This window comes from Bos grunniens, chromosome 3 (assembly GCF_055505025.1).
Source record: "Bos grunniens cultivar Pamir isolate PY7600 chromosome 3, Bosgru_T2T1.0, whole genome shotgun sequence".
In the NCBI taxonomy this organism is placed as follows: Eukaryota; Metazoa; Chordata; class Mammalia; order Artiodactyla; family Bovidae; genus Bos; species Bos grunniens.
This window is the reverse complement of record NC_141167.1, coordinates 27,372,365-27,398,808: the sequence shown is the minus strand read 5'-3', so window position 1 is coordinate 27,398,808 and position 26,444 is coordinate 27,372,365. Positions and strand designations below refer to the sequence as shown.

Below are 26,444 nucleotides of genomic sequence, written 5' to 3'. Positions count from 1 at the left end.
TCCATTGATCTATATTTCTGTCTTTGTGCCAGTACCATACTGTCTTGATAACTGTGGCTTTGTAGTAGAGCCTGAAGTCAGGTAGGTTGATTCCTCCAGTTCCATTTTTCTTTCTCAAGATCGCTTTGGCTATTCGAGGTTTTTTGTATTTCCATACAAATTGTGAAATTATTTGTTCTAGCTCTGTGAAGAATACTGTTGGTAGCTTGATAGGGATTGCATTGAATCTATAAATTGCTTTGGGTAGTATACTCATTTTCACTATATTGATTCTTCCAATCCATGAACATGGTATATTTCTCCATCTATTAGTGTCCTCTTTGATTTCTTTCACCAGTGTTTTATAGTTTTCTATATATAGGTCTTTAGTTTCTTTAGGTAGATATATTCCTAAGTATTTTATTCTTTTCGTTGCAATGGTGAATGGAATTGTTTCCTTAATTTCTCTGTTTTCTCATTATTAGTGTATAGGAATGCAAGGGATTTCTGTGTGTTGATTTTATATCCTGCAACTTTACTATAATCATTGATTAGTTCTAGTAATTTTCTGGTGGAGTCTTTAGGGTTTTCTATGTAGAGGATCATGTCATCTGCAAATAGTGAGAGTTTTACTTCTTCTTTTCCAATTTGGATTCCTTTTATTTCTTTTTCTGCTCTGACTGCTGTGGGCCAGCAATGGGCCACAGATCTAAATAGACATTTAGACCCAAAATGGGCCAAAGATCTAAATAGACATTTCTCCAAAGAAGACATACAGATGGCTAACAAACACATGAAAAGATGCTCAACATCACTCATTATCAGAGAAATGCAAATCAAAACCACTATGAGATACCATTTCACACCAGTCAGAATGGCTGCGATCCAAAAGTCTACAAATAATAAATGCTGGAGAGGGTGTGGAGAAAAGGGAACCCTCTTACACTGTTGGTGGGAATGCAAACTAGTACAGCCACTATGGAGAACAGTGTGGCGATTCCTTAAAAAACTGGAAATAGAACTGCCTTATGATCCAGCAATCCCACTGCTGGGCATACACACTGAGAAAACCAGAAGGGAAAGAGACACGTGTACCCCAATGTTCATCGCAGCACTGTTTATAATAGCCAGGACATGGAAGCAACCTAGATGTCCATCAGCAGATGAATGGATAAGAAAGCTGTGGTACATATACACAATGGAGTATTACTCAGCCATTAAAAAGAATACATTTGAATCAGTTCTAATGAGGTGGGTGAAACTGGAGCCTATTATACAGAGTGAAGTAAGCCAGAAGGAAAAACACCAATACAGTATACTAACGGATATATATGGAATTTAGAAAGATGGTAATGATAACCCTGTATACGAGACAGCAAAAGAGACACTGATCTATAGAACAGGCTTATGGACTCTAGGAGAGGGAGAGGGTGGGAAGATTTGGGAGAATGGCATTGAAACATGTGAAATGTCATGTATGAAACGAGATGCCAGTCCAGGTTCAATGCACGATGCTGGATGCTTGGGGCTGGTGCACTGGGACGACCCAGAGGGATGGTATGGGGAGGGAGGAGGGAGGAGGGTTCAGGATGGGGAACACATGAGAAATAAAGGAATAAAAAATTAAAAAAAAAATAAAAAATAAAGTGATGAGGAAGAAGAGGAATGTGCTAAGGGAATTTGGGGGAATGGCTATCCCCAGTCGAGGAAACAGCAAAAACTTAGTGCAGTGGGACTTGGGAACAGTGACCTTGGGTTATTATGTTGGAGAAGGAGAGGGGGAGGCTACAGAAGGTTGGGGCTTTCAGAAGTCAGGCCTTGAAGGCCAACTTAGCTGGGTCCTGTTCTGGACCCCGGAGTCACTCTGAACCCCCGTTTTCAGAAGTGTCTGCTGTTCTCCAAGCAGTTCATGCACCAGGGCAACGTGGCCGAGACCACACGGTAAGTGCAGGGCTGGGCCAGAGCTGTGGTAGGAAGCAGGAAGTGAGCGCTGCTGTGCTGACGTGCACACCTTTTCCTGTCAGGTTTGAGAAGCTTGCTCAAGACCGCAAGCAGCAGCTTGAGATCCTGCAGCTGGCCCAGGCTCAAGGCCTGGACCCTCCCAGCCACCACTTTGAGCTGAAGACATTCCAGACTGTGAGGTGCCAAAGCCTGAGGGAGACCGTGGCTCCATGCAGAACTGGGCAAGAGGCTGGGAGCCAGGGGTGGAGACTTGGGCCCCTTGAGTGAGGCTGCTCAGGCTTGGCCCTGACATAGGCCCTGGGGCTGGAGAGGGGCAGGACGTGGTGCCTGCTCGTGAGGAGGGGCTCGGAGCTGTGTGGTCGCTGGGGCAGGAGCCCTGTACTAGGGTCACAGACCGAAGCCTTCACTCCAGCTCTGCTGCTCAGACTCAGACAGGTTTTGCCTCCCTGGGCCCACCCTCCTCTTGGCCGCCACCCAGCTGGATAGGCAGGCATTGGAAGAAGGAACCTTTTCCCACTGCTCTCCTTCACTTTGCTTTCCTTGCTTCCTGGCTCTAGGATCTTTGCAGAACTCAACAGCACAGAAATGCATCTGATTGTTGTCCGGGGAATGAACCTCCCAGCCCCTCCAGGTAGCCCTGGGGCCACCCCTGCTCTCTTGTCCAGACACTCCAGCCCTGGCCAGTAGGAGGCACTGGCTCTCCCTCTGCGTCAAGTGCTGGGGCTCCTGGCTACTCCCTGTGACCCTGACTCGTCCTCCTCCTTCCTAGGGGTGACCCCTGACGACTTGGATGCTTTTGTGCGGTTTGAGTTCCACTACCCTAATTCGGTGAGGTTCCAGTAGCAGTAGGGTCCTGTGAGCTCCATCTTCCCTTCCAAGGCCCTGTGCTCTTTTTCTCCCCATCCCTTGGTCTCATCCCCTTTAGGGGTCCCTTCCCTCAGCACTGATGTAAACCAGAGCTCCTGGGCCTGTATCTCTGTTTTTTTCAAGCTGTCCTGACTTCTCTCTTCTCACTGCTTCAGGACCAGGCTCAAAAAAACAAAACAGCTGTGGTGAAAAACACAAACTCTCCAGGTGAGGACCTACAGGAGGGCTGCTTCCTCCTCCCCTCCCCCTCTGATACCTGTGTGCAGCACTTGTGTCCAGAGTACTTTCAGATCTATTATCTTACTTGGTCTACTTATCTTGGGAGATGAAGGCAGGTATTACTACTACTTCTCGAATGTAGTTGGGGAAGCTGAAGCTCAGAGAGGTAAAGGGATTTGGCTAGGGCCTTAAAGCAAAGAGGTGGTGGAAATGGGACTTGAGGCCAGGAATCCTGACTCCCATTTTGATATGATCTGCATCTAACAACTGTCCAGGTGAACTTCAAAGCCAGGATTTGGATGCTCTACCTCCCTCTGGTGGCAGTGGCTGTGAATTGCAGGCAGAAAGACGGAGTGGAGGCAAGTGGGCCAGTTTCCACGTGGTCAGGAGATCCCTGTGAGCCAAGTCCCTCCTTCTTCTTTTCCTCTTGCAGAATTTGATCAACTCTTCAAACTAAATATCAACCGAAACCACCGGGGCTTCAGGAGAGTGATTCAAAACAAAGGAATCAAGTTTGAAATCTTCCACAAAGGGTGAGGGCCCATTGCTCACACGGCCAAGGGGCTGGGAGGAAGGATTGGCTTCTCTTGGTGCCGCTGCCCCCGCTTCAGTTTTCTTGTGCTGGTTTTAGCCAGCTCATTTCTGCTGTCCTTGCCCAGTCCAGTCCTCTGCTGACTCTTGGCTTTCCAGATCCTTCTTCAGAAGTGACAAGCTGGTTGGCACAGCCCACCTGAAACTGGAGCGGCTGGAGAATGAGTGTGAGATCAGAGAGATTGTGGAGGTAAGATGGGCAAACCGGAGGACTTGGCCAGCAAAGGGCAGCATTCTCTGAGTATCAGTCCCTGTCGTAGGTTTTTGATGCCTGTAAAAATATCCCTAAGTGTGCTGTAGAGTATGTGCTATTCCCATTTCACAAATGATGAAATACAGAGGGTCTGAGAAAAGTTCATTGTGTCAGAAAGGAAGTAGCTATATTCTTTCCATAATACTCTGAGCTGTTCATGCTCCCTTGAGGGGCCTGGTCGTGGCTGTCAGTGTGGCACACACAAATTCCTAGGTATCTGGGAGCAGGTTTTGGTTGAGTCAGTTGTGGCAACATGATGAAGCAGAAAAAACTCTGGACATAAAGTTGATAAGGTATTTCCAAGGAGGGACCTACCAGAACACAGCTAGTCTGCTTAGGAATCACCCCCAGACAACTCCTTAAGCTGCCCTGAACTCACTGAATTTCAGAGGGATGTGCCCCTGACGATAGCAACTAAGATCCACAGAGAAGGGTCTCTGGCAGAGCTGGGCCCAGACGTTGGCTGGTGCCTTCATAGGCTGAGGCTTTTCCTGCTGCATTGCCTCTGCCTGCTTGGAGAGTTGTTCTTATATGGGGCCTGCTTTGTATCAGCCCCAGTGAGGTTGGTCAGACTTCAGAGCCTGAGACACTGCTTTCTCCAGCTGCCTCTTCTCCTGCACAGGAGGAAGCAGCACCGTGGGTGAAAAGGCAGGCGTGTCCTGACCTTGCTGCACAGTGGACCGTGTGACTGTAGCCCTCAAGCCATCTGTGAACCAAGGGTTTGGGCTCAGTGGCTCTCAGGCTGTGCCTTAAAGCCAGAGCATTTCTTCTGGGAGTTGCCATGTAGGAGTTGCCAGGGGACTGTGGGGGAAACTGAATAAGCACAGCTCTAGATTTCTCACCTCCACTTCAGAGCACTGGTGCTTATTTGGACTGATGTATTTTCTGAGACTTACCTAAAACCACAGAACCCAAACAGCAGGAGGTTGGGGTTGTCCTGCAATGGAGACTCTTCTGTTGACATGCAGGATACTTGAGCTCCTCTCTCACCTTGTGAGCCCAGGGAGCTGCCTGCCCCCACCCCACCTCTCAGTTACCATCTCCCTCTCCGCGGTCCTCACAGGTGCTGGATGGAAGGAAGCCCACTGGGGGCAAGCTGGAGGTGAAGGTGAGGCTGCGGGAGCCTTTGAGTGGCCAAGATGTGCAGATGGTCACCGAGAACTGGCTGGTCCTGGAGCCCAGGGGCCTGTGAGGTGGGCAGCTCTCTGGGCCCTTAGAACTTCTGCCTGAGCCCCATGGGAACCCTTCCGGTACTCGTATCTAAGGAGAAAACCCAGGAATTTCTCATCTGTGAGGAAGACCAAGAGGCAAAACTGTTGGGTTGGGCTCAGGCTGGTTCATGATCTTCAGTAGAACTGGGGAAGGAAGTTAACCCCCCCAGGGCTGTTGTCAGGAATCCCTTCCGAAAATCTACTTGTACACTCACTGCAGTTTAGACTTCCTGTGCTTTGTGCAACAGAGGGTCAACGGTGGAGTGGAGTCAGGCCAGCGACTCTCCTCCAGCTTTTTCCCCTGGGCTTTGCTGGCTACAGAAGTCTGTGTACATAAAGGAGACGCTGCTACACAAGCACCAGAGACCTGTTAAGCACGTGCATTACTGACCACGGCTCTGGTCTTTCCTGTTGCTGGCCTCTCCCCAGGCCTCTACCAAAGCAGGCTGGATTCCAGGATTTCCCCCTCCCTCTCTGAGTAGGGCAAGGACAGCCTCGCTGCTCTGCCATGGAGCCTTGTAACCAACCCCTTAACCCCTGCGAATCAACTGTTTGCAACTTGCCCCAGCCCCCAATTGCACCATTTCTAGACGTGCCTTTAAAAGATAAAACTGTAAGGGATAGGAAAGCTCGAGTGTGATCTGGACCCCCCTCCCCCACAGGGTGGGGCGGGGTTCTGTGACTGCAGGTGGTCAGCAGCCGCCTGGCCCACACAACTCAGTTGACCCCAGCCCTGCCTGTGCCTCGTCTCCTGACAGCTGCTGCTGCAGCCTCCCTGCTTCCCAGTGCTCTTGGTGGAGTTTTGTTCAGGACTGTGTGGTGGGAAGTGAGAGTAAGGTTATCTTGAGTTAGGTCCATGTACCTGAGGCTGAAAGACTGTTAACTGAGGAAGAAAGAAAAAAAATTTATATATATATATATATATATAAATAAGTAAACTGTAACTGATTTTATTTAAGAAACTAGGTCTAATTCATTGTAGGGGATTTACGTTCTCACAAAATAACCATCAAAGTCTTAAACAAAAGCCCTGCTCCTCCATGTCACTGCCCGCCCCCGGCCCCCACCCCTGTCACTTTTTAAAAGCCAGAGTGGCAGTAACATTTGTTAACTGACAGAAACTGCAGCTATGGCTTCCTCTTCAGAGACAGGGCAGGAGAAGCCTTGCCTCTTCATCTAATCACCTAGGGAAATCCCTAAATTTCTTCCCAAGAAATTCTTTGGATTTATTTTTGTGAACAGATGGAGATCAAGGAGGGATTTATATCAATATTTGCAGTAGATTTAATGTTCAAAACTGCAGTAGTCTACATCTCTTAGAAATAAACTTTAACACCCCATCTTTACCCCCCTCTCTTTGAAACATTAACAAAGCATTCCTGAAGATAGTATTTTAAGGCTCTACATGAAGCAGATACATTCAACTTACTGATGATTGTAGTCCTGCAAACATACAAGTTTGGGATTGAGCTTTTGTGTGTGCGTCTTTTTCTGGGATGCAGCTGGACCACACTTCCCTGCCCTTAAGAGCAGAGCTTATAGTGTAACAACAGGGACAGCAGATAACTTCTGAGCACTAGAAAGCGTCTAGTTAATCTTAAGGCTGATCTTAACTTACTAAAAATTCCATAGATGTGAGACTTAACACTTAAATGCAGTTGTATCTGTGTGTCATATGAGCAGCCATCTAGAATGAAAAGGAGGGCTGTCAGCCCTCATAAGGTGGCCTAGAGCAGAGAGGGAAGCCGAAGCAGGTTCCTGACTCAACCTAGTCTTCCTCTCAGGGTTTGTAAGTGCTAAGAAGTGCTTGAAGTTTCCGACCAGTACCAGGAATGTCTAAACTCAGTTGTCTGTTAGAAATTGGATAACAAGTTTTTCTCTGTGGTTCAAAGATTTCCCATCATAGCCTGTTCAGTTTCATTCTGCTTCACTGCCTTTTGCTTTTTGGAAACCAGAACCTCCAGGCTGAGAGAGGCAAGGCGAAGCCGCCCACTGGACTTACAGACTGAGGTTCTTAAAAGGCCTTTGTTGTAGCCCAGGCATGCAGGGGTCACTGGCATGGGAGGAGCCTGCCCAGCCTCATCTTGTGCTAAGATTTATCCAAATTCAGCAATTCAGCAGTGCAGATTAGTGACTTGTGGGCAGTTGGGAACCAGCCACAACCCAAATGATTTTTAAATTTTAAAATTTCTTTTCAATTGTATAGGACATACTTTCTTCTGAATACAATAGGAAGGAATTTATCTTAGAATCAGGAAGTCTTGCTCACAATTAAAGGGCAAACTAGTTTGCATTTTATTACTTTCCTTTCTCACGGTTCTATTCTGAAACCTACATTGTTGCTTCCCAGTTTTTGAGTGCTTGTTTTCCAAATATTTGTGGGCAGTTTTTAAACACTCTTTTACCCCTTGAGGCAGCTGCTTTGAAGATGAAACTGTGGGGCTGAGGCTAGCAGAAGGCAGCGCCAGGGAGCTCGCATCTGGTTCAGTTCCATCACAGATGGATTCTTCCCTTCTCTCAGCCTCAGCTTCCCAAGCTCTAAAATGGACATCCTCATTCTTATGCTCCTTTTCCCTTCTGGCTACGTTATAGTCCTCCAAGTCCCATTACCGTCATCATTAAAATTATTTCAGCATTATTATTAAAACAAACAACTATCACAGACTTTTTCTAGAAACAGTGTTCAGCAGATTTCTTACTGTCTGAAGTGCATTAAATGCATAAATTATTCCCCAAATGACTAGTTGTGATAGAAGAAAATTTAGTTGGAAATTAGGAGCTCACCAGCAGTCAGGAACCAGTGTAGATGAGGGAAGACACTAGATGGGAACTTACACAGGGCAAAGTTCAGTTTATCTATAGCCCTAGAGACCAACTGTAAAGGAAAGGAACTTTGAATATTTACTGGAAGGACTGATGCTGAAGCTCCAATACTTTGGCCACCTGACGTGAAGAGATGATTCATTGGAAAAGACCCCGATGCTGGGAAAGATTGAGGGCAGGAGGAGAAGGTGGTGACAGAGGAGTAGATAGTTAAACAGTGTCACTGACTCAATGGACATGAATTTGAGCAAATTCCAGGAGATACTAGAGGACAGGGGAGCTTGACATGCTGCAGTTCATGGCCTTGCAGAGTCAGACATGACCGAGCGACTGACCAACAAGAGTCCAGTAGGTGCTCAGATACATGTTGATTTAAAAAAACTGGAGAAACTACATTGCCTAGCATTTGGTGAGAATTTGGTAATTTTTTTAAAATGTATTATCAGAATGGCAGTTCTGTTCCTCATTATAGGATCTCTATATCTCAATCTGAGTTTACATTATAGAAGAATCTGCCTTATTTAGAAACATGATGTTTCCAGTTCTATACAGCATACAGTGTACAAAAACAAAAGTGAAACAAGGGAAAACAGTAAACTAGCCTTGGCTATCTTATGTCCAATTCCACAAGATGATTTCTTTAAATATAAAGGACATTTTATGCAATTGAGAATGGACCCAACTCTGCAAGGCCAGAGTCTGTTCTTAGAATATAAAGGTTTGCACTGATCTGGAAGAAACGTGTACAACTGCAAGGTCTGTTTAGCTGAGAAGGAAGAAAGGTCATGCCTATAGGACAGAACCAAGAGAGCCAGCCCCTGTAGAAGCTCCAGTTTAGACCAAGCTGGATGTTGGACCCCAAGTTCCTACTACGCCTGTTAACAAGTGCATCCTGCGCCTGTCAGCTTTAGGGGGTGACAGTCCAGGGCTTGGTCCTCACAAGCTGGTGTTCAGTGGGCACCCGTTCTTTCTTTGGAAGCTCCCTGTCTATGGGAAAGGTTACAATCCCAGCCCTCTGTAGCCACCATCAGTGAAGCCTATGAAGAGGCAGATGTAGAGTGTGAATTTTCCCCTCTGCCCCAACAGAAGAGGGATAAACCCTGGGCTTCCCCAGTGGCTCAGCAGTAGAGAGTCCAATGCAGGTTCAACCCTGGATCAGGAAGATCCCCTGGAGGAGGGCATGGCACTCTTCGAGTATTCCTGCCTGGAGAATCCCATGGATAGAGGAGTCTGGCGGGCTATAGTCCATGGGGTCACGAGAGTTGGACAGAACTGAGCGACTAAACAAAAACAACAGACACCTTTGGGCCTCAGAAAACAGCTGCTAATCTAAAGGGAGTTCCACAGCCTGTAACTGCCAAGTACTAGGCCTGGCTCCAGCCACTGGGGAGCAGCCTGTCACTGCCTCAGGCCTGCACTACCTTCTCAGAGATTCTTGGAGCTGTGCTTTCACTGCAGAGGGACCAGCCTCCCGCTTGGCCTGGGGTTTTAGACGATGCCAGTGACAAGGAAGTGAGCTGCCTTACAGCAGTGTTTTTCAAACTGGGTTGTGAAATCTATTTGGTCTGACTAAAATAAATTTTTAGTTAAGGAGAAAATGATCAGAATGCATCACATATGTCATAGGTAAAACCAAATCTTGGCTTCTAATACCACTTCCACAAAAAAAAAACCACCCAGCTGATTCCAAGGCTGGGACAGGGTAAGCACAAGATGGCGCTGGGGCATCTTGTTAGGCCAGAAAAGGAAGTGTTAAGAAACAGGAGCATGTTACAAGGATGTGGGACCTCACCTAAATAATGAATTAGAACCATTCAGAGAGTAATCCCAAGTCCATAATGAAAGTTAATTAAATGAATAAATAAGAAAGAAGGGCTTTGGGAACTTTCTTGGCAGTCCAGGGGTTAAGACTCCATACTTCCAATGCAGGAGATGCGATTTCAAATCCCTGGTTGGGGAACTAAGATCCCACATGCTGTGCAGTGCAGCACTCCCGAGGCCACACCCCTCTCCCCCGGCCACACCCCTCTCCCCCAGCCACACACACACAAATTAGATAGGGGCATTAAAGTGAAAGTGAAGTGAGAGTCACTCAGTCATGTCTGACTCTTTGCAACCCCATGGACTGTATAGTGCATGGAATTCTCCAGGCCAGAATACTGGAGTGGGTAGCTTTTCCCTTCTCCAGGGGATCTTCCCAACCCAGGGATCAAACCCAGGTCTCCCGCATTGCAGGAGGATTCTATACCACCATTAAACTTTCATATATATATATATATACACACACACACACACACATATATATATATAAAGAAGAGTGTTGCTTACAGGTAAATCAAGTGCAACTGATAAACAAGTGCTGGAACTGAACAGTCTTGTAGCCATCATAGTAAAAGATCTATTCAGGCAAGAAACATCAGAATGCTAAATCTAAGGGGACATTTCAATGAGTAAGATCTCCACATGATCAGAGTATCTCTATACAAACCAGTTACTTGTTCCAAGAGGGGAATATCCAGTGGAGAAACCAGACAACACCCTGACCAGGTAAAAATTTATCATCAATGAGGGGCAGAAGGACATATCCCTAAGCGACCCACGATGTGATGTCCCAAGAAGGACACAACATCACTTGGGTAGGATTCTGGCCAAGAATGCATAATTCATCTAATTCTGAGGAAATACCAACCAAATTAAAAATGGGACATTTTATGTTAAATGAGTTGGAGGAACCTATATTCACCAAAAATATCAATGACATAAAAAAAAAAGGTGAGTCATGACAGAAACTTACCATGTCTGATCTAGGCTGGAAGCTTCACTGGACGCTGTGAGGGACGTTACTGGACAGACACTGGGTTAAAGTGTCAACCTGAAGTGGAGCCTGTCCTGTGGTGATGAGGATACCCTTATTTGTAGGAAGTCAGCATTAACGTACTTAGGGGTGAAGGACTTTGATGTGTGCAATGTACTTCTTAAGTGCCTCAGTTTTTTATGGAGAGAGAAAGGAACACTGATAAAGCCAACAAGTTAATCTGTAAATAACAGGTGAATCTGGGTAAAGCATACATAGGTGTTTTTTGTGTGTGTGTGTGTGTAACTTGCCACTTTCCTGGAAGTTTAAATTATTTCTCAATAAAGTATTTTTAAAAATACCTCCAATGTGGAGAGCCCCCTGGTGGTCCAGTGGTTAGGAGGGACCTGGCACTTGCACTGCCGAGGCCACAGGATTCAGTTCCTGGTCAGGAAACTAAGATCCTGTAAGCCATGTGGGGACGCCAAAAATAAATAAAATGCCTCTAGTGTGTACTCTAACTAGAAACGTCTTGGGTATAACCTGTCAGCTTTCACAGAAAGGTCCAGTTTGGTGTCTGTCATTCAGTCTGGCAGGTCTTGAGAGAACCTGAACTTGGCTTTACTATTCAAGTGACCTCATTTATACCAAGTCGCCCGTCTTTGGATAGAAGAGAATCCTTTGGGTCTTTGATTCACTTCATGAATAATCTAGGGGGAAAAATACCTAAATGTGACTTCGTGAGGTTGCTGTAATGTATCTGGGACAAGATCAGTGTGAAACTGTCCTTTTTACATCAATTCTGTATAAAGAGTTCAAGACTGATGCTTCATTTTTTTATTTCCCTTCTGCCCTCCCACCCACCCTTGGTGATGGCTGTACCCATTTGAGCATTTCTGAGCACAAGACCAAAAGTAAGTCTTAAAACAGAGGAGCAGAATTCTTGTCTAAACAGTAACAGAAGGGGATTAGCTGCAAGGATAGCATAACTGTTGTGCAGTAACAGAAGCTGCCCAGATCTTCTTGGTGGACAATGCATAGAAGACTTAGAATTATGGAACATCTGTCCCTCCACCACCCCTTCCCACCCCTGTCCCCCAAACCCCAACTCCCACCCCACCCCCCATTAATAGTGTTAACAAAAGCTTAATTTTCCAGTTCTAAAGTGCAAATGATTTGGGTATGACTGCTGTTGCAACAGGTCTGAACAGAAAACAATGAAGTCCTCTCTGTCTACGCGATGTTTTCCAGAATATAAAAGATGAGTTCCATGACGATGGGGCCCTCACTGAGCTGGCAGGCCCCTCCATGGATCACCGGCACCAGAGCGCTGTCCAGATCGTTCATGTACTGCGAGGGAAGGGGCTGGCCATTGCTCCCTGCTTGATAGCCAACCTACACCGTGGAAAGAAGGGGATGACAGGTTACTGGACAGAGAAGATCTCTCCAGAAGGCTGAGGGCCAAGGAGGCTGAGCAGGAAAGGAGATGTCCTTTCTGGCCAGGGGCTAGACGCTGGCAGTAAACACAAACTTCTCTTCCTTAGAACTGTCACGTATCGTCCTATCATATGTTCATCCTGCCCCTAGCACCTGGTAGCTGTGAGATGTTGGGCAAGACCATTAACCTGCTGTGGTCTCAAGTTTCCCAGGAAGGGAGGCTGGGGCACAGAGAGGTGTGGAATGTCAGCAACAGTACATAAACCTTTGGGTGTGGAAGTTAAATGAGAAATATACTGGGTAAACTCCCTAACACAGCAGGAACTGAATACCTGTCCTTCCGTCCATTTCTCCATATACCATTTTTTAAACACCTACAAACACAAGAATTCAAGCATGAATGTAAACAGGGCTCCTGCCCTCAAGGGCCCCAGATATTTAGTAGAAAAAAAGTGATGGTCTTATTTTATGTGAAGTAATTCTCTCTCCAGTCAGATTATCAGTACCATTTGGGAAAGGACTGTAATACTCATTTGTATTACCCTGACATGCTTAGTAAAGCATTGGGCAAGACCGTAAGTAGAAAATAACTATCTGTTGATTGATGACTAGTCAAGAAATGGAGCTAAACATACGACCTTTCACATTTTCCCTGATAATAACATAACTGCATCAAAGCAGGAGCACTGGGGCATGTCACAGGGATCTAAAATCCAAAAGAGCGACTTCCCTGGCTGTCCAGTGGCTACAGATCTGCACTGCAAATGCAAAGAACCCCAGGTCGATCCCTGGCCAGGGAACTAAGATCCCACATGCCGCCCCAAAACAATAAAAAATAAAATCCAAAAGAAATGTAGAGAGATGAGAGTGTTTGGCCATATGAAAGAGGCACTGGGACAAGGAAGTGAGGGCAGGCTGCACTCAGACTGGACTGTGACTACACAGAGCGCACAAAAAGGTTAATAAGTAAGACAGGGAGGGAAGTCCGGCCACAGGAGAGCCGCACTGACAGGAAAACTACTGGGGAAATGGTTCAAGTCACATCCAGAACTAGCATGGCAATGTCGGCAGTAAAAAACACAAGAAGTGGAACTGCAGAGACCAGCGGAAGCCTGCTGTAGTTGGACCAAGAAAACAACAGGAGACGGGACAGCCTGGGACCTGCTCTCTAAAGGAGGCAGGGTGGCCCCTACGTCATTCACACAGGGGCGGCAGGTCCTCACACTTCTTACCCCACACCAAAAAGGTCGGTCCCTGCAAGACATTCAGGCGAGGAAGCCAGAGTTCACATGGTTCAGAGACAGACCAAGCAGCACATCCAGCTGTATTACCAACAGAGGGAAGGCCAAAGACTATATCCGGTCAGGCCCAAGGTGCAGAGACTTGTACTCTGGGTTGCAGGAAGAAAACTCATGTGTCAGAAAACAGACACTGCCCAAGACCTGCTTCAAAGGCTGAGATTCTTACCTGATCTGAGTCAAGTGTCACACGAAGTCCCAGTTTTGTCATTCCATCTTCCTTCAGAAGCTTCAGGTGGGGACACAGAGCAAGACAAAAGGCCTTGGCAACATGCTCCGTTAGTCGGCTGTGATCTGCAGGATCACTCAGGCAATTGTGCTGGTCATCATTTTCTAGGAAAAACACCTGTTCCCCAAACCAAAGAGACTTTTAAGCTTGTGTCCAGGGTCTGTGGGAAGAAATGAGTGCACCAGCTCATGGGTATGCGTACCCTGACTCCCTGAGACGTGCGGGAAGACCAGACACATGGACACCAAGAAAAGCAGGGCACTGACATCTCACATCGAAGAAACAGCCTCTGCCTCTCACAGTCTCTGCATCCACAGGGTGGTAGCTACCACTTACTGATCTCCCTAAAAGCCACGGCCGCAGTCGTAATGGTACATTCTGTTCAGAACCGGGAGAGGCTTACATTTTACACTGTGTACTTCTAAAAGGACTCCCTAATATGTGGACAACTTTCTAAAGGAAATGATCTTAGAATCTAAGAGAACAGTCCTTATAGATCACATTACCCAACACCTGCATATTACTGCTCACTCATAGGAGGGCAGGCACTTGCTCAGGGCACAGGTGAGAATCTGCGTCTTTTGCTTCTCATCACAGAGCTCTTCCTACCACGTGGCTCTGCGACTGCTGAGGTCAGAGCTGTGTCACTGTCTGTGAACTGAACACCGTGCTGGCGCAGGCGGAAGCACAGCAGATCTGGAACTGAGACCTGAGTCCTATCACACAGAGGAGGGTCATGAGCAAGTCCTCTGGCTTCTTAATGCCGATTTGCCTCTGTAAAATGGGAAGCACCTACCTTCTCTGGTTATCGTGTAAATGATATAAAAGCAAAACATAGGCTGATTCATGTTGATGTTTGGCAGAAACCAACACAATTCTGTAAAGCAATTATCCTTCAAATAAAAAATACATTTAAAATTTTTAAAAAAGCAAAACATAAAAGATATAGACATGTAAATCTACAGTGCTTCTCTATACCAATACTTGGCTTATGGCTTAATATAAGCATCAGCTTATATTAAGAATCTGCAAAGGGGTAGCTCTGAAGCCTGGTGCCCGATGCATTAGTGAAAATGGCAGTGTGAAGTGACAGACAGAACTCTTAAGTGGGAGTCAGGAGACCTCTGGTCCCTGCTCTGCCAGCAACCAGCATTAGACAAGTCACAGAGTCACCTGGCCTCTCTCAGACTGTTTTCTCATTATGTAATTTCTCATTTCTCATCTCCCTATCTCAGGGCATTAGTGCCCTGAGAGCAAAAAAGAGGGAACAGAGGTCAAACTACTCTGTAAGCAATAAAGTCATTCACATGTTCAGACCTCGACTACTCAAGATATGTCAAATAGATGGTTATTACAAAGCAAGCAGATAAAACCACTCAGCTGCATATAAAATTACCAAGTCTGGTATGAAAGATGTCACTTGGAACAACAGCTGAAGAACTTCTAGCCTCTGTGTTGCCAGGAACCAGCTAGAAAACTTGGGTTGCTGCTGCTGCTGCTAAGTCGCTTCAGTCGTGTCCGACTCTGCGACCCCACAGACGGCAGCCCACCAGGCTCCCCGATCCCTGGTTACTAGGCACTTATCCTCCCTTGGCTCGTTTACCTTGTATGTAAAATGGAAAAGGCAGAAGTCACAGAACTTCTTAAGTTAAAAAAAATTAAGACATTTAACGCTAGTAAAGTAATGCTCAAAATTCTCCAAGCCAGGCTTCAGCAATATGTGAACCGTGAAGTTCCAGATGTTCAAGCTGGTTTTAGAAAAGGCAGAGGAACCAGAGACCAAATTGCCAACATCCGCTGGATCATGGAAAAAGCAAGAGAGTTCCAGAAAAACATCTATTTCTGTTTTATTGACTATGCAAAATCCTTTGACTGTGTGGATCACAATAAACTGTGGAAAATTCTTCAAGAGATGGGGATACCAGACCACCTGACCTGCCTCTTGAGAAACCTATATGCAGGTCAGGAAGCAACAGTTAGAACTGGACATGGAACAACAGACTGGTTCCAAATAGGAAAAGGAGTACGTCAAGGCTGTATATCGTCACCCTGCTTATTTAACTTCTATGTAGAGTACATCATGAGAAACGGTGGGCTGGAGGAAGCACAAGCTGGAATCAAGATTGCCAGGAGAAATATCAATAACCTCAGATATGTAGAGGACACCACCCTTATTGCAGAAAGGTAAGAAGGACTAAAGAGCGTCTTGATGAAAGTGAAAGAGGAGAGTGAAAAAGTTGGCTTAAAGCTCAACATTCAGAAAACTAAGATCATGGCATCTGGTCCCATCACTTCATGGCAAATAGATGGGGAAACAGTGGAAACAATGGATGATTTTATTTTGGGGGGCTCCAAAATCACTGCAGATGGTGATTGCAGCCATGAAATTAAAAGACGCTTACTCCTTGGAAGGAAAGTTATGACCAACCTAGATAGCATATTGAAAAGCAGAGACATTTTGCCAACAAAGGTCCATCTAGTCAAGGCTATGGTTTCTCCAGTGGTCATGTACGGATGTAAGAGTTGGACTGTGAAGAAAGCTGAGCGCCGAAGAATTGATGCTTTTGAACTGTGGTGTTGGAGAAGACTCTTGAGAGTCTCTTGGATTGCAAGGAGATTTGGACAGAATGATGCTAAAGCTGAAACTCCAGTACTTTGGCCACCTCATATGAAGAGTTGACTCATTGGAAAAGACTCTGATGCTGGGAGGGATTGGGGGCAGGAGGAGAAGGGGACGACAGAGGATGAGATGGCTGGATGGCATCACCGACTCGATGGACGATAGTCTGAGTGAACTCCAGGAGTTGGTGATGGACAGGGAGGCCTGGTGTGCTGCAATTCATGGGGTCGCAAAGAGTCGGACACGACTGAGCTACTGAACTGAACTGAACTGAACTGATAAATGAGTTTCAAAAGAAATCAAGAGATCCAGGACCTACCTGTTTATTCTCAAAAAATAAACTTTCTGATTTGTTTGATGCGCTTCCCAGGTGGCGCTAGTGGTAAAGAACCTGTCTGCCCATGCAGGAGACAGAGGAGACAAAGGTTCAGTCCTTGAGTTGGGAAGATACCCTAGAGGAGGGCATGGCAATCCACTCCAGTATTCTTGGAGAATCTCACATGAGATTCTAGAGAATCTCACGAACAGAGGGGCCTGGTGGGCTACAGTCCAGAGGGTTGCAAGAATCAGACACAACTGAAGCAAATTAGCACACACGCACATACACATATACAAGGTCCCTGCCTGGCTCCTCTCATCCCTGGGTAAGCCTCTAACACAGCTCTAAGAAACAATATAGTAGAAAACAGGAGTCGGCCACATCTGGCTTTGAATCCGGACTTTGCCAGTGCTTATTTGCCATGTAATCCTGGACAAGTTAGTTTCTGAACTTTCGTTTTCTTATTTGTGAGATAAGTCTATTTTTAAAAGACAGTGTTATCTAAGTTACAACTGAGTGCAACATAACCAGCCTAGCTTTCTGAAGAATCCAGCAAAGACAGTATGCACCCTTCTTGAGGTCCAGTGTGAACAAATCTCTAAAAGCTAGTTCATGGGGCGGAGCTGTCAGACTGCTGCAGGCCACACTGGGTGCACTTCCTCCCAGTGAGCTTAGACAGACCAGAGGGAACTGGAGCATAGAAGGTAACAGAGATTTCCCCCTTTATGCCCCAGAATCAGTCCAGAATGTCTCTGGGCCAAGTAAAAAGTTGTCTTCCAAGTGGGGATCAAGGATGCCAAGTTCCCATTTCCTTACCTCAGTCCATCTGATGACCTTTCCATTCGCTTTGTACTCTGATCCGTGGAATATCTTCACACTTGTTATAGACTCCATGGACTTCCCATCTATGGGACTTAGGACACTAAAACAGAACAAAGGAGAGAGATGGAAGCAGCTCTTAGAAGAACTACTTCTCTCTTATCATACACTGGGTGCCTTGCTGAAAACACCTATGCAAAACATCACAAAGAAGAAGCCACTGCCCCAAAATGTACACGAACAGAGCTCTCAGGGAGGGGCCTGTGCACTGAAATAATTCTGAGGACACACGTACGAAAAAGGAGTCCTGATGGCAGAAGCTGGTTATTTAACAAAAATGTTTCCAAGTCTGCTCTCTTCCTCTCATGTTCCTCCAGTGACTGCACAGACCCGCACCCAGCCCTGCTCGCCCCTGCTCCACCACCACACCCATCACATCATACTCTCCATATGTTCGTGTATCTGCCTCACAAACTTCCGAAGGGGCAGGTACATGATATACTCATTTCCATGTGCAACATTCACGGTCTGACACAACGTAGGAGTTTAGTGTTTACAGACTAAAGGAATTATTTGACCAAGTATGTTAATTATGACAGTGCTGGTATGAACTGATGAACGTGCATCTATATTATCTATTGAAACAAGTTGCCTTCAGTGCTGCATAGCACTCCTAGGTTCCTGAATCGAAAGGCCACATTTTATGGTCGTGTTCTCCAAAATATAGCAAGTATAAATATGTGGATGAACACACTCATTCTGAGGAGGAGTCAAAGTAATTGTTGTGAACTTTTCCTAACAACTTTCAAACCTGTTTTTGTTTTTGAATCTCTATGTATAAAAGATCAGATTTAGCCTAAAGTTGACTATCGGGGACATGCTACATTTGACTGAATTAAAATTATTTAAACACTGTTAAGTTTAATTTCTAACTCATCAGACAGTATAAAAACTAGAGCAGCCTTAGTTGATAAGAACTCTCTTGAGAAAGGATACCCTGACATTGTGGGACAAGCTAGAAAACATTCCGTCTACACACTATACAATAAACTCCTGGGTTTGAGAGTTTTCCCTGATGAGCTCTTGTTCTTTTTTTGAAGACGCTGCCACTGTTGTAGGAAGGGACAACCTACTTGTTGTTAGCTACCAATACCATATGGCATCAGATTGTCAGATTACCAATTTTTTGTCCTAATAACCATAGAATTTATTGTGATAATACAGATGCTTGCTCATATCAGTTCACACCATCAACCTAACAACCGACTATAAGAGAATTAAACACAAATTGATTTTGAAATTAAATTTTCCAGGAAGTATGGGAAGATAAAGTGTTATTTATAAAGCAGACAAACATACTCATTGATTTAGATATTGCTTCTGTTTGTTCAATAACATTCATTAAAAAAAATCTGGTATGCCATGCTGGAAGCGCCCTCTATCTGCCTTCGCTCCTGCCGTTCCCTCATACTGGCAGGCCCACTCTGCCACAGCTGGGCGGCAGATGTCTACCATCTTACCGGACTCAGCTCCAGAGGCAGCCATTCCTCTAGGAAGTCATTCCTGAATCCTGCCCTACCACCTCTACCGAGTTCCTCATTTCTCTTTTATCTTTACTGTCTCCTATAGAGTGTTCTATGAGCATCTTGCATACTTTGGTGCCCTTATTATAACTATCTTCAAAACTAGACTGAGTCACCTGTCACTAAGGACCATAAATTCATTTTTGTCTTTTCCGAAGCCCACGTATAGAATTATTGCCTGAAGGATGAATGGGAGAAGGCTTAATACAATGAAGTCTGACATATTTATTCAATTAATCAGTTTTTAAAGACCCTATTAGGTGCCATACAGTGTTTTAGGTGCTGATGACACAGCAGTGACCAAACCAGCAAAAATTCCTGCCCTCGTGGATCTTACATTCCAGGGCCAATATAATAAATAAGTAAAAATATATGTTAGTGAGTTATAGGTACCCTTAAATATAATGCCGGGAAGGGGGGTATGAAGTATTTGGTGGAGGACGGAAGAAATGTACATGAGAGGCTTACAATGTAGTAGGCTGGCCAGGGAAGCCTTTGTTGAGAAAGTGAAGGTACAAAGGTCTGAGGGCAGAAGAAGGCTGATATATTCACACAAGAAACCGATACTGTTTCTGAGAAATAAGAGAGTGGGCAGGGGATTGTGTAAGGCTTGTAAGTTGTAACAGACTTTGGCTTTTACCCTGAATGACCCTGAAAGTCAGTGGTGAGTTTTGAGCAAGAAGTGACATTGCTCTGGCTGCTGTACTGGAAACTGACTAGGCTAGGAGGAGGGAGGAGGCCAAGACTAGAAACAAGAAAACAAATCTGAAGCCTACTGTAATAATGCAGACCAAACGATGGCAGGAGAAGCAGGGAGCAGTAGTACACTTCTGGACATGTTTAAAAAGAAAGCTAATAGGCTCTACTGCTGGATTAAGGTGTAGGGTGTGAGGCAAAGTGTCAAAGAGGACTCCAAGGTTTTGGCTTGAACCCTCAGAACATAGGTGCCATATTCTAGAGATGAACATAGGATTTGAAGCCCAAGGAGGTGGCTTTAAGTCCTAGCCCAGCCACTTGCAAGCTTTGTGGAGTCATTTATCCTTTTGGTGTTTATTTGCTCATCTGTAGTTGTTATATCAAATGAAACAATATTAGCAAAAGTGTTTTGTAAACCAAAAAGGCTTAGGTTTTACTATTATCTCAGTAACTTTAGAGGGACTGCTGTGTTTCATCAGCTGCTTTCTTCCCCTTCCCTTCAAAAATATGCATAGAAACTCTTTCAGAAATTAAGCCAAGAAACCAGAAATTTAAAAGTCCATGTTATAATACAAAGCAGTCCTTTCTCTTAGGCAGGGGTTTCAGGAGAGTAATAAAAGGCCAGTCTAGACAAAACCCAGAGGCCAGCCCATAACGAAACACCACTGAGGGAACGTTTGCTGCATTCACCCCTTGTTGACGTCCTTGTCATCATCCACCCACTGGATGTGGATTTGCTCCTGCGGGTCCTCGGCCTCTGCCTTGCCACAGGTGATGGTGAAGTCCTTCATCTCCCGCAGCGCCTGCCTCAGGGCATCCATGTTCTCTGCAGTGATCTGGACCATAACGCCATCTGAGAATCAGCACCAAGACAACACAGATGGAAACAATGCAAAGCCAGGGAGAGGGGCAGATGAAACTCTGTACCTGGCATCTAGCAAATCCCTCTAGGATTAAACGTGAAACTTCTGTTCTCTAAAGCTGACAGATACAAAGAGGTTTTGTCCTTTGAGCTCAACCTCTTACTTACTGAAAGTGTTACGAGAAGCAAATGCCAAGATGGATTCTGCTTAAAACACCTGCCTGTTGATTTCACCAGGCACAACTAAGTTTGTCCTGAGACTGCTCAAAAGGAAAACTTACACATGGTCACATCCCTCTTTTGGACACACAGAGCATTTTGTTTGTGTTTCCACTGTTGCATCATGCTCTAATCATATTCATTTGTTCGTATCACTCACCTTACTATGACTGCATACAGTGAATGCCAGTGCTTGTTAAATAAATCACTGAATAAACAACAGGAGTGAACTGGGGAGTAATTCCATTTATTGACTGGCAATAAAGCAAATCTACCATGTATGTTTTACATGGGCTACCATGAGCCAACAGATGATAACTATTTGGGGGCTACCACCTAAGTTAAAGGAAAATACTGAAATTGAGGGAGTAAGCTATCACATGCTGAGCAATTATCCTGCTTCTCTGACACATAATTTTGTCAACTGAAATAATTTCTAAAGAGCATCAGTAAAATTTTCATAAATAGGTAGCTAACTGCTCTACTGACACACGTGGCAAAATGTAAGACCTGAGAAATTCCCACCAAAGGCATAAATGTAACTTTCTAAATACATTGCTTTGCATTTGTAAGGATTTCTTTCAGTTCAGTTTATCATTCTGACATTTAAGGGGTACTTTTTAAGCATCTTGTAAAGACACATTTTAAAGGTAGTCAATATTTGATTACAAAGGCATTAATCAGCCATTTAACGCCTAGATTTCTTGATGAGGAAGCAGAAGGACTAACTCCTAGACTTCTTAATTTCTTAATAGAATATTTCTGCTTTGAGTTGTGAAATTAAGTTGCGAAATATTAGCATACTTTGCTCTTCACTTGCTGTTTTGAGTTTGGCAATAAAGGAGATCAAAGTCAATCTCTGTTAACACACATTAAGTTTATCTATGTATTTCAATTAACACAAAGGAATCCACCCTCAGGAAGAACTGCTCTTAGGGCACTGGAGTGGAAATGAAAATCTGTCATTCCGTATGCAGACTGCACTTTCCAAAGATAATCATAACATCTCCTGTCTCACATGCTTTTCTACAATGCTGCCTTTCCTTTTCCCCCTTAAGAAATGGAGTCTAACTCCTCTCCCCCCAGCAGACTTATGACCACTTCCACCACCAGAGGATGATGGATGCGACTGTGTGATTTTCAAGCCGCATAAAACCAATGCGGCTTTGGCCTTGTGCTGGAACACTTGTGGTTGGAGTTCTAAGCCACCATATAAGAAGCCCAACTAGCCCAAGGCCACATGCTAAACAGTCCATTGTTAAGGACTCCAGTCATCTTTCCTAGTCTTTAAATCATCCCAAGACCGGCCCCAGACATGTGAGTCAACAAACTTTCAGATAATTCTAGCTCCTGGCCATCAAGTAACCACCAACCTTCAAGTCATCCCAACTGAGGCCCCAGACATCACTGAGCAAGATCAAGCCATTCCTGCATTGCCCTATGAAGGGCAATCAGTGAGGGTGATAAAATAGTTGCTTTAAGCCATTAAATTCTGGTTAACTTGTTACACAACAAGAGTAACTAGATCAAAATACAGTGAGAATAGTTGAGGAAGAAAATCCCCAGTGATAAACCATAATGGAAAAGAATATGAAAAAGAATGTGTGTGTGTGTGTGTGTGTGTGTGTATATGCTGCTGCTAAGTCACTTCAGTCGTGTCCGACTCTGTGCGACCCCATAGACAGCAGCCCACCAGACTCCCCCATCCCTGGGATTCTCCAGGCAAGAACACTGGAGTGGGTTGCTATTTCCTTCTCTAATGCATGAAAGTGAAAAGTGAAAGTGAAGTCGCTCAGTCGTGTCCGACCCTCAGCAACGCCATGGACTGCAGCCTTCCAGGCTCCTCCGTCCATGGGATTTTCCAGGCAAGAGTACTGGAGTGGGTGGCCATTGCTTTCTCATATATATATATGTATTACATTGCTGTACAGTAGAAATAAACATAACATAATAAATCAACTATACTTCAATAAAATAAACTTATAAGTTCACTTATACGTGAACGTCATCTACTTATTTATAGATTTGCACCCAGTGATGTTTCTGAACTCAGTCTACGGCCCCTTGGATACCTTATTCCAGAGCTCTGAAAAGCCATCTCTTAACTTTATGTCAGTGTCCCATGGCATCTCTACCACTTACTCCTTTCTTTGGAGAGTTAAGCACCCTTATGACAGTCTTAATTAGCTGTACAGTGAGATGCTATTGAATAAATAACTTCTGTGGAGTCTGAAGTCTATGGCAAAAGTGTCAAGTTTTCCTTTAATGTCCCCTGTTTTTCAGTTGTATAATTAAGACTGAACTTGTTCATGCAGTAAATAACCCATTCTTTACCTTCCACAATACTGGACTTGGCAAGATATCCTGAAGAGGATTTCAGAGCGCCACTGAACACAAAGAAACTGGCACCAGTCACTAAAATAGCAATAGAAATATGTTAGTGAAGAAAGACTTTGAGATGGAGGGACTGAAAATAATAATGAAATAGTTGGTAGTTGGGAACTCAAACCATCATACAGAAAATAAAAAACACTTACTCTATACACTACCATATACAAGTAACCAATAACTCAGATGCTAATGAGAGCTTAGAGAATGAGGTTTTAAGATACATGCTTCCATTTTGTTTTGAGCTTCCTTCAGTCAAGAAGCAAGGAAATCTTACTAGTCAAGACTAAGGTTTGGTCTGCAGCTTGTTTTTGTAAATAAAATTTAATTGGAACACAGCCATATTCATTCACTTATATATTGTCTATGGCAGTTTTTGAAGTGTGATGCCAAAGTGCTGGCAACAAAGACCACAGGTTTGCAAAGCCTAAAATATTTATCATATAGCCATTCACAGAAGAAGTTTGCTGACCCCAGATCTGATTCATTGCTTTTTTTTAAGAGCAAATATATTTTGAATATGGAGATATGATTGCCAACTATTTTATTTACAAAGTGGAGCTTTTAGAAAAACAAACACCTATTTAAAATATGAATACCTCTTCGTAAAAGAAAGGGCATTTAATTACATTTTGCTTTATAAAACTGCACTACACTGTTTTATTTCTCCACATCTTACATTGGACTAAGATATTCCAACTTCCTACCCACTGGCCCTAGAGCATCTCTAATGGGTAGGTCATCCAGCCTTTGTCAAAGACTCCTACTGACAGGGAGCCCACAATAGCACAAGGCAACCATTTCTATTTCTGGATAGCTCTCAGTGTTACAGAGTGTGCTCTCAAACAGAGCCCATATCTAGATCCTTGTAGCCTTCACCCACTGGTGCTGGTTTTGGTCTTTTATAGCTATAGAGAGTAAGTTGAATATTATTTCCACATAATAGAGAATCTTAAAAATAGAGATACCTATTTTTCACCCTCTTTCAATCTATACTTTTTTAGGTTAAACATTTATATTTTATTCAAGAGATCTTCCTGTGACCTAGTTTTCAAACTTCTCACAGGCCTTGAATCATCCTTTGAAGACCTTCTAGTTTTATCAGTGGATATCACCAACTACATTAATGATACCCAGAACTTATTAAAATATTATAGATATGATTTGACTAATAGGGAGCATAGTAGACTTGTCACCTACCTGTTTTAGATATTATATTTGAATATACATGTGCTCAGTACCTTTTATGCCTTTACTAAAGAACTGATTTTAAAAATATACCTCGAAGACAGAAATATATGTCTACTAGAGAAGTGCTTAATGAAGCATACTAAAGAAAGCTAGTTTTAGGAGATATTCTGAGAGGAAAAAGATTTATGGTCAAATAAATTTTAGAAGGTCTAGGCACTATCTTCCTTTAAAAAAAAAGAAAAATGCTAAAGGCTCCGAAAAGTCCTGCAGCAAAGAAATCTGCTTAAACTTTTTTAATACAAGGTTTCTCAGTCTAAAATAATAAGCAAAAATTTTATTTATTTATGTGAATATTTTAAAAACCATAGACACTGGTAAGAGATTTTAGGAAATGGCATGTTAAGCAGTGCCTTAAATTCTAATGTTGAGCAGCACTTCTTAAACTCTAATGTGTGTTTGAATCACACTGCAATTGTGTTAAAATGCAAACTCTGATTTAGCCGATCCGGGACACAATCTTCATGTCTAACAATCTCCTAAGTGATGAGACCACATTCTGAGTACCACTGAACCTGGAAGGCTTCCTTTAGAATCCTGTCTATCTGTTAATTAACACTCTTTGGGTATGATCATTCAAAAAGCACTATATCTACCTAAACATATTCTCACTATGGGGGCGATGCCTCAAACACCTATGCTGGCCTGGTCAGTGTCCTGAGGCAGTATTTTCAAGATGCTCCCCTCAATAACAGAGTTCCATTTGCAACTCTAAGTCTGAGTAGTCAACATACACTTGCACAACAAGCTTCGAAAGGTTAATATAATCAATTGTTTTCACCTATTCTGACAGTGAGTGTTTATGGGGTTGAGATATCCACTCTCCAGTTACAGTACAATCTTCCATTCCATGACCTCAATAAGCTCAAACACTCACCCTTTCTGGGCTGATTATGAATACTGATAGCCTGGGTCTGATAGTTGCCATCATCATTCTGTACACACACGAGATGGGAGTCTGCCTTCTCATTGAAACAGGCACCTCCTGCCAGGACGTGCTCATTGGACTTGTTCATGGCTTTTATCATCTACAATCAAAAAAGAGGGCTATCTTTCTCATTCTGCCAAGAACGGGCACTTTTTGGTGTGTGTGACACAGCACAGCTCATTCACCTTCTCAAAGACAAAAGAGAATATTATTTATTAAAGCGACAAAGGAGCTACTAAAGAATGAAGACAAAGTCAAAAATCAGTCACCATTAGTAAAAGTTCAACATACACAAAAATTTTCTCTATAATTTACAGGTGATTTGTGTTATAACCCAAGCATATGACACATTTTGCATTTATTTTGTCTTTTTTACTGCTGCACTGAACTCAAGTAACTAAAATTAGTTTACCTAATTACAGTAGTTTCTTCTATCCAATGCATTCTCTGAGAGTATATATACACTGAAATTCTAAGTCAAAAGAATATCCTATATTTAAGTGTATATGCCTTCTTTTTCCACATCCATACAAAGGAGTGCTTTCCTCTATAAATATACGAACTCCATTATTTCTTAGTTTTACTAACTTATGTTTGATATCTTCAATGTAATAACTAATATTTTGCTTTATTCTTATCAAAAGATTTTAAGGTGATAATTCTGAACCTCACATGGAAAAACTCATCAGCCACCATTTTGTATCTAGTCAATAAAGGACAGAAGTGGTATGGACTTAACAGAAGCAGAAGATATTAAGAAGAGGTGGCAAAAATACACAGAACTGTATAAAAAAGATCTTCATGACCAACTGATCACAATGGTGTGATCACTCACCTACAGCCAGACATCCTGGAATGTGAAGTCAAGTGGGCCTTAGGAAGCATCACTACGAACAAACCTAATAGAGGTGATGGAATTCCAGTTGAGCTATTTCAAATACTAAAAGATGATGCTGTGTAAGTGCTGCACTCAATATGCCACCACATTTGGAAAACTCAGTAGTGGCCACAGGACTGGAAAAGGTCAGTTTTCATTCCAATCCCAAAGAAAGGCAATGCCAAAGAATGCTCAAACTGCCACACAATTGCACTCATCTCA

At 43.8% G+C, this 26,444-nt stretch overlaps 2 protein-coding genes across 8 annotated transcripts in view; one reads left to right on the top strand and one right to left on the bottom strand.

Annotated features, from left to right (window-relative positions):
• The window catches only part of CC2D1B (coiled-coil and C2 domain containing 1B), a 30,720-nt gene extending 9,709 nt beyond the window's left edge, over nt 1-21,011 (top strand). Inside the window, exons 17-25 of one of the 4 annotated variants that reach the window (XM_086388658.1) lie at nt 1,862-1,920; nt 2,004-2,120; nt 2,499-2,572; nt 2,711-2,769; nt 2,964-3,015; nt 3,461-3,560; nt 3,718-3,808; nt 4,935-5,064; nt 20,294-21,011. In XM_086388658.1, coding sequence (XP_086244784.1) covers nt 1,862-1,920; nt 2,004-2,120; nt 2,499-2,572; nt 2,711-2,769; nt 2,964-3,015; nt 3,461-3,560; nt 3,718-3,808; nt 4,935-5,063 — 681 coding nt within the window. In that variant the 3' untranslated portion in view covers nt 5,064; nt 20,294-21,011. Of the gene's footprint in view, nt 1-1,861; nt 1,921-2,003; nt 2,121-2,498; nt 2,573-2,710; nt 2,770-2,963; nt 3,016-3,460; nt 3,561-3,717; nt 3,809-4,934; nt 7,760-20,293 lie in introns of those variants that run through there. The other 3 variants (XR_015159324.1, XR_015159323.1, XR_015159325.1) reach the window with 3 other exon arrangements.
• The window catches only part of ZFYVE9 (zinc finger FYVE-type containing 9), a 118,178-nt gene continuing 103,255 nt past the window's right edge, over nt 11,522-26,444 (bottom strand). For all 4 annotated transcript variants that reach the window (XM_086388557.1, XM_086388562.1, XM_086388567.1 and 1 more), the window contains 6 exons: nt 25,295-25,445; nt 23,116-23,196; nt 20,391-20,553; nt 17,419-17,524; nt 13,604-13,780; nt 11,522-12,094 (listed from right to left, as the gene is read on the bottom strand). In XM_086388557.1, the coding sequence (XP_086244683.1) occupies nt 11,933-12,094; nt 13,604-13,780; nt 17,419-17,524; nt 20,391-20,553; nt 23,116-23,196; nt 25,295-25,445 (840 nt within the window). In that variant the 3' untranslated portion in view covers nt 11,522-11,932. The remainder of the gene's footprint in view (nt 12,095-13,603; nt 13,781-17,418; nt 17,525-20,390; nt 20,554-23,115; nt 23,197-25,294; nt 25,446-26,444) is intronic.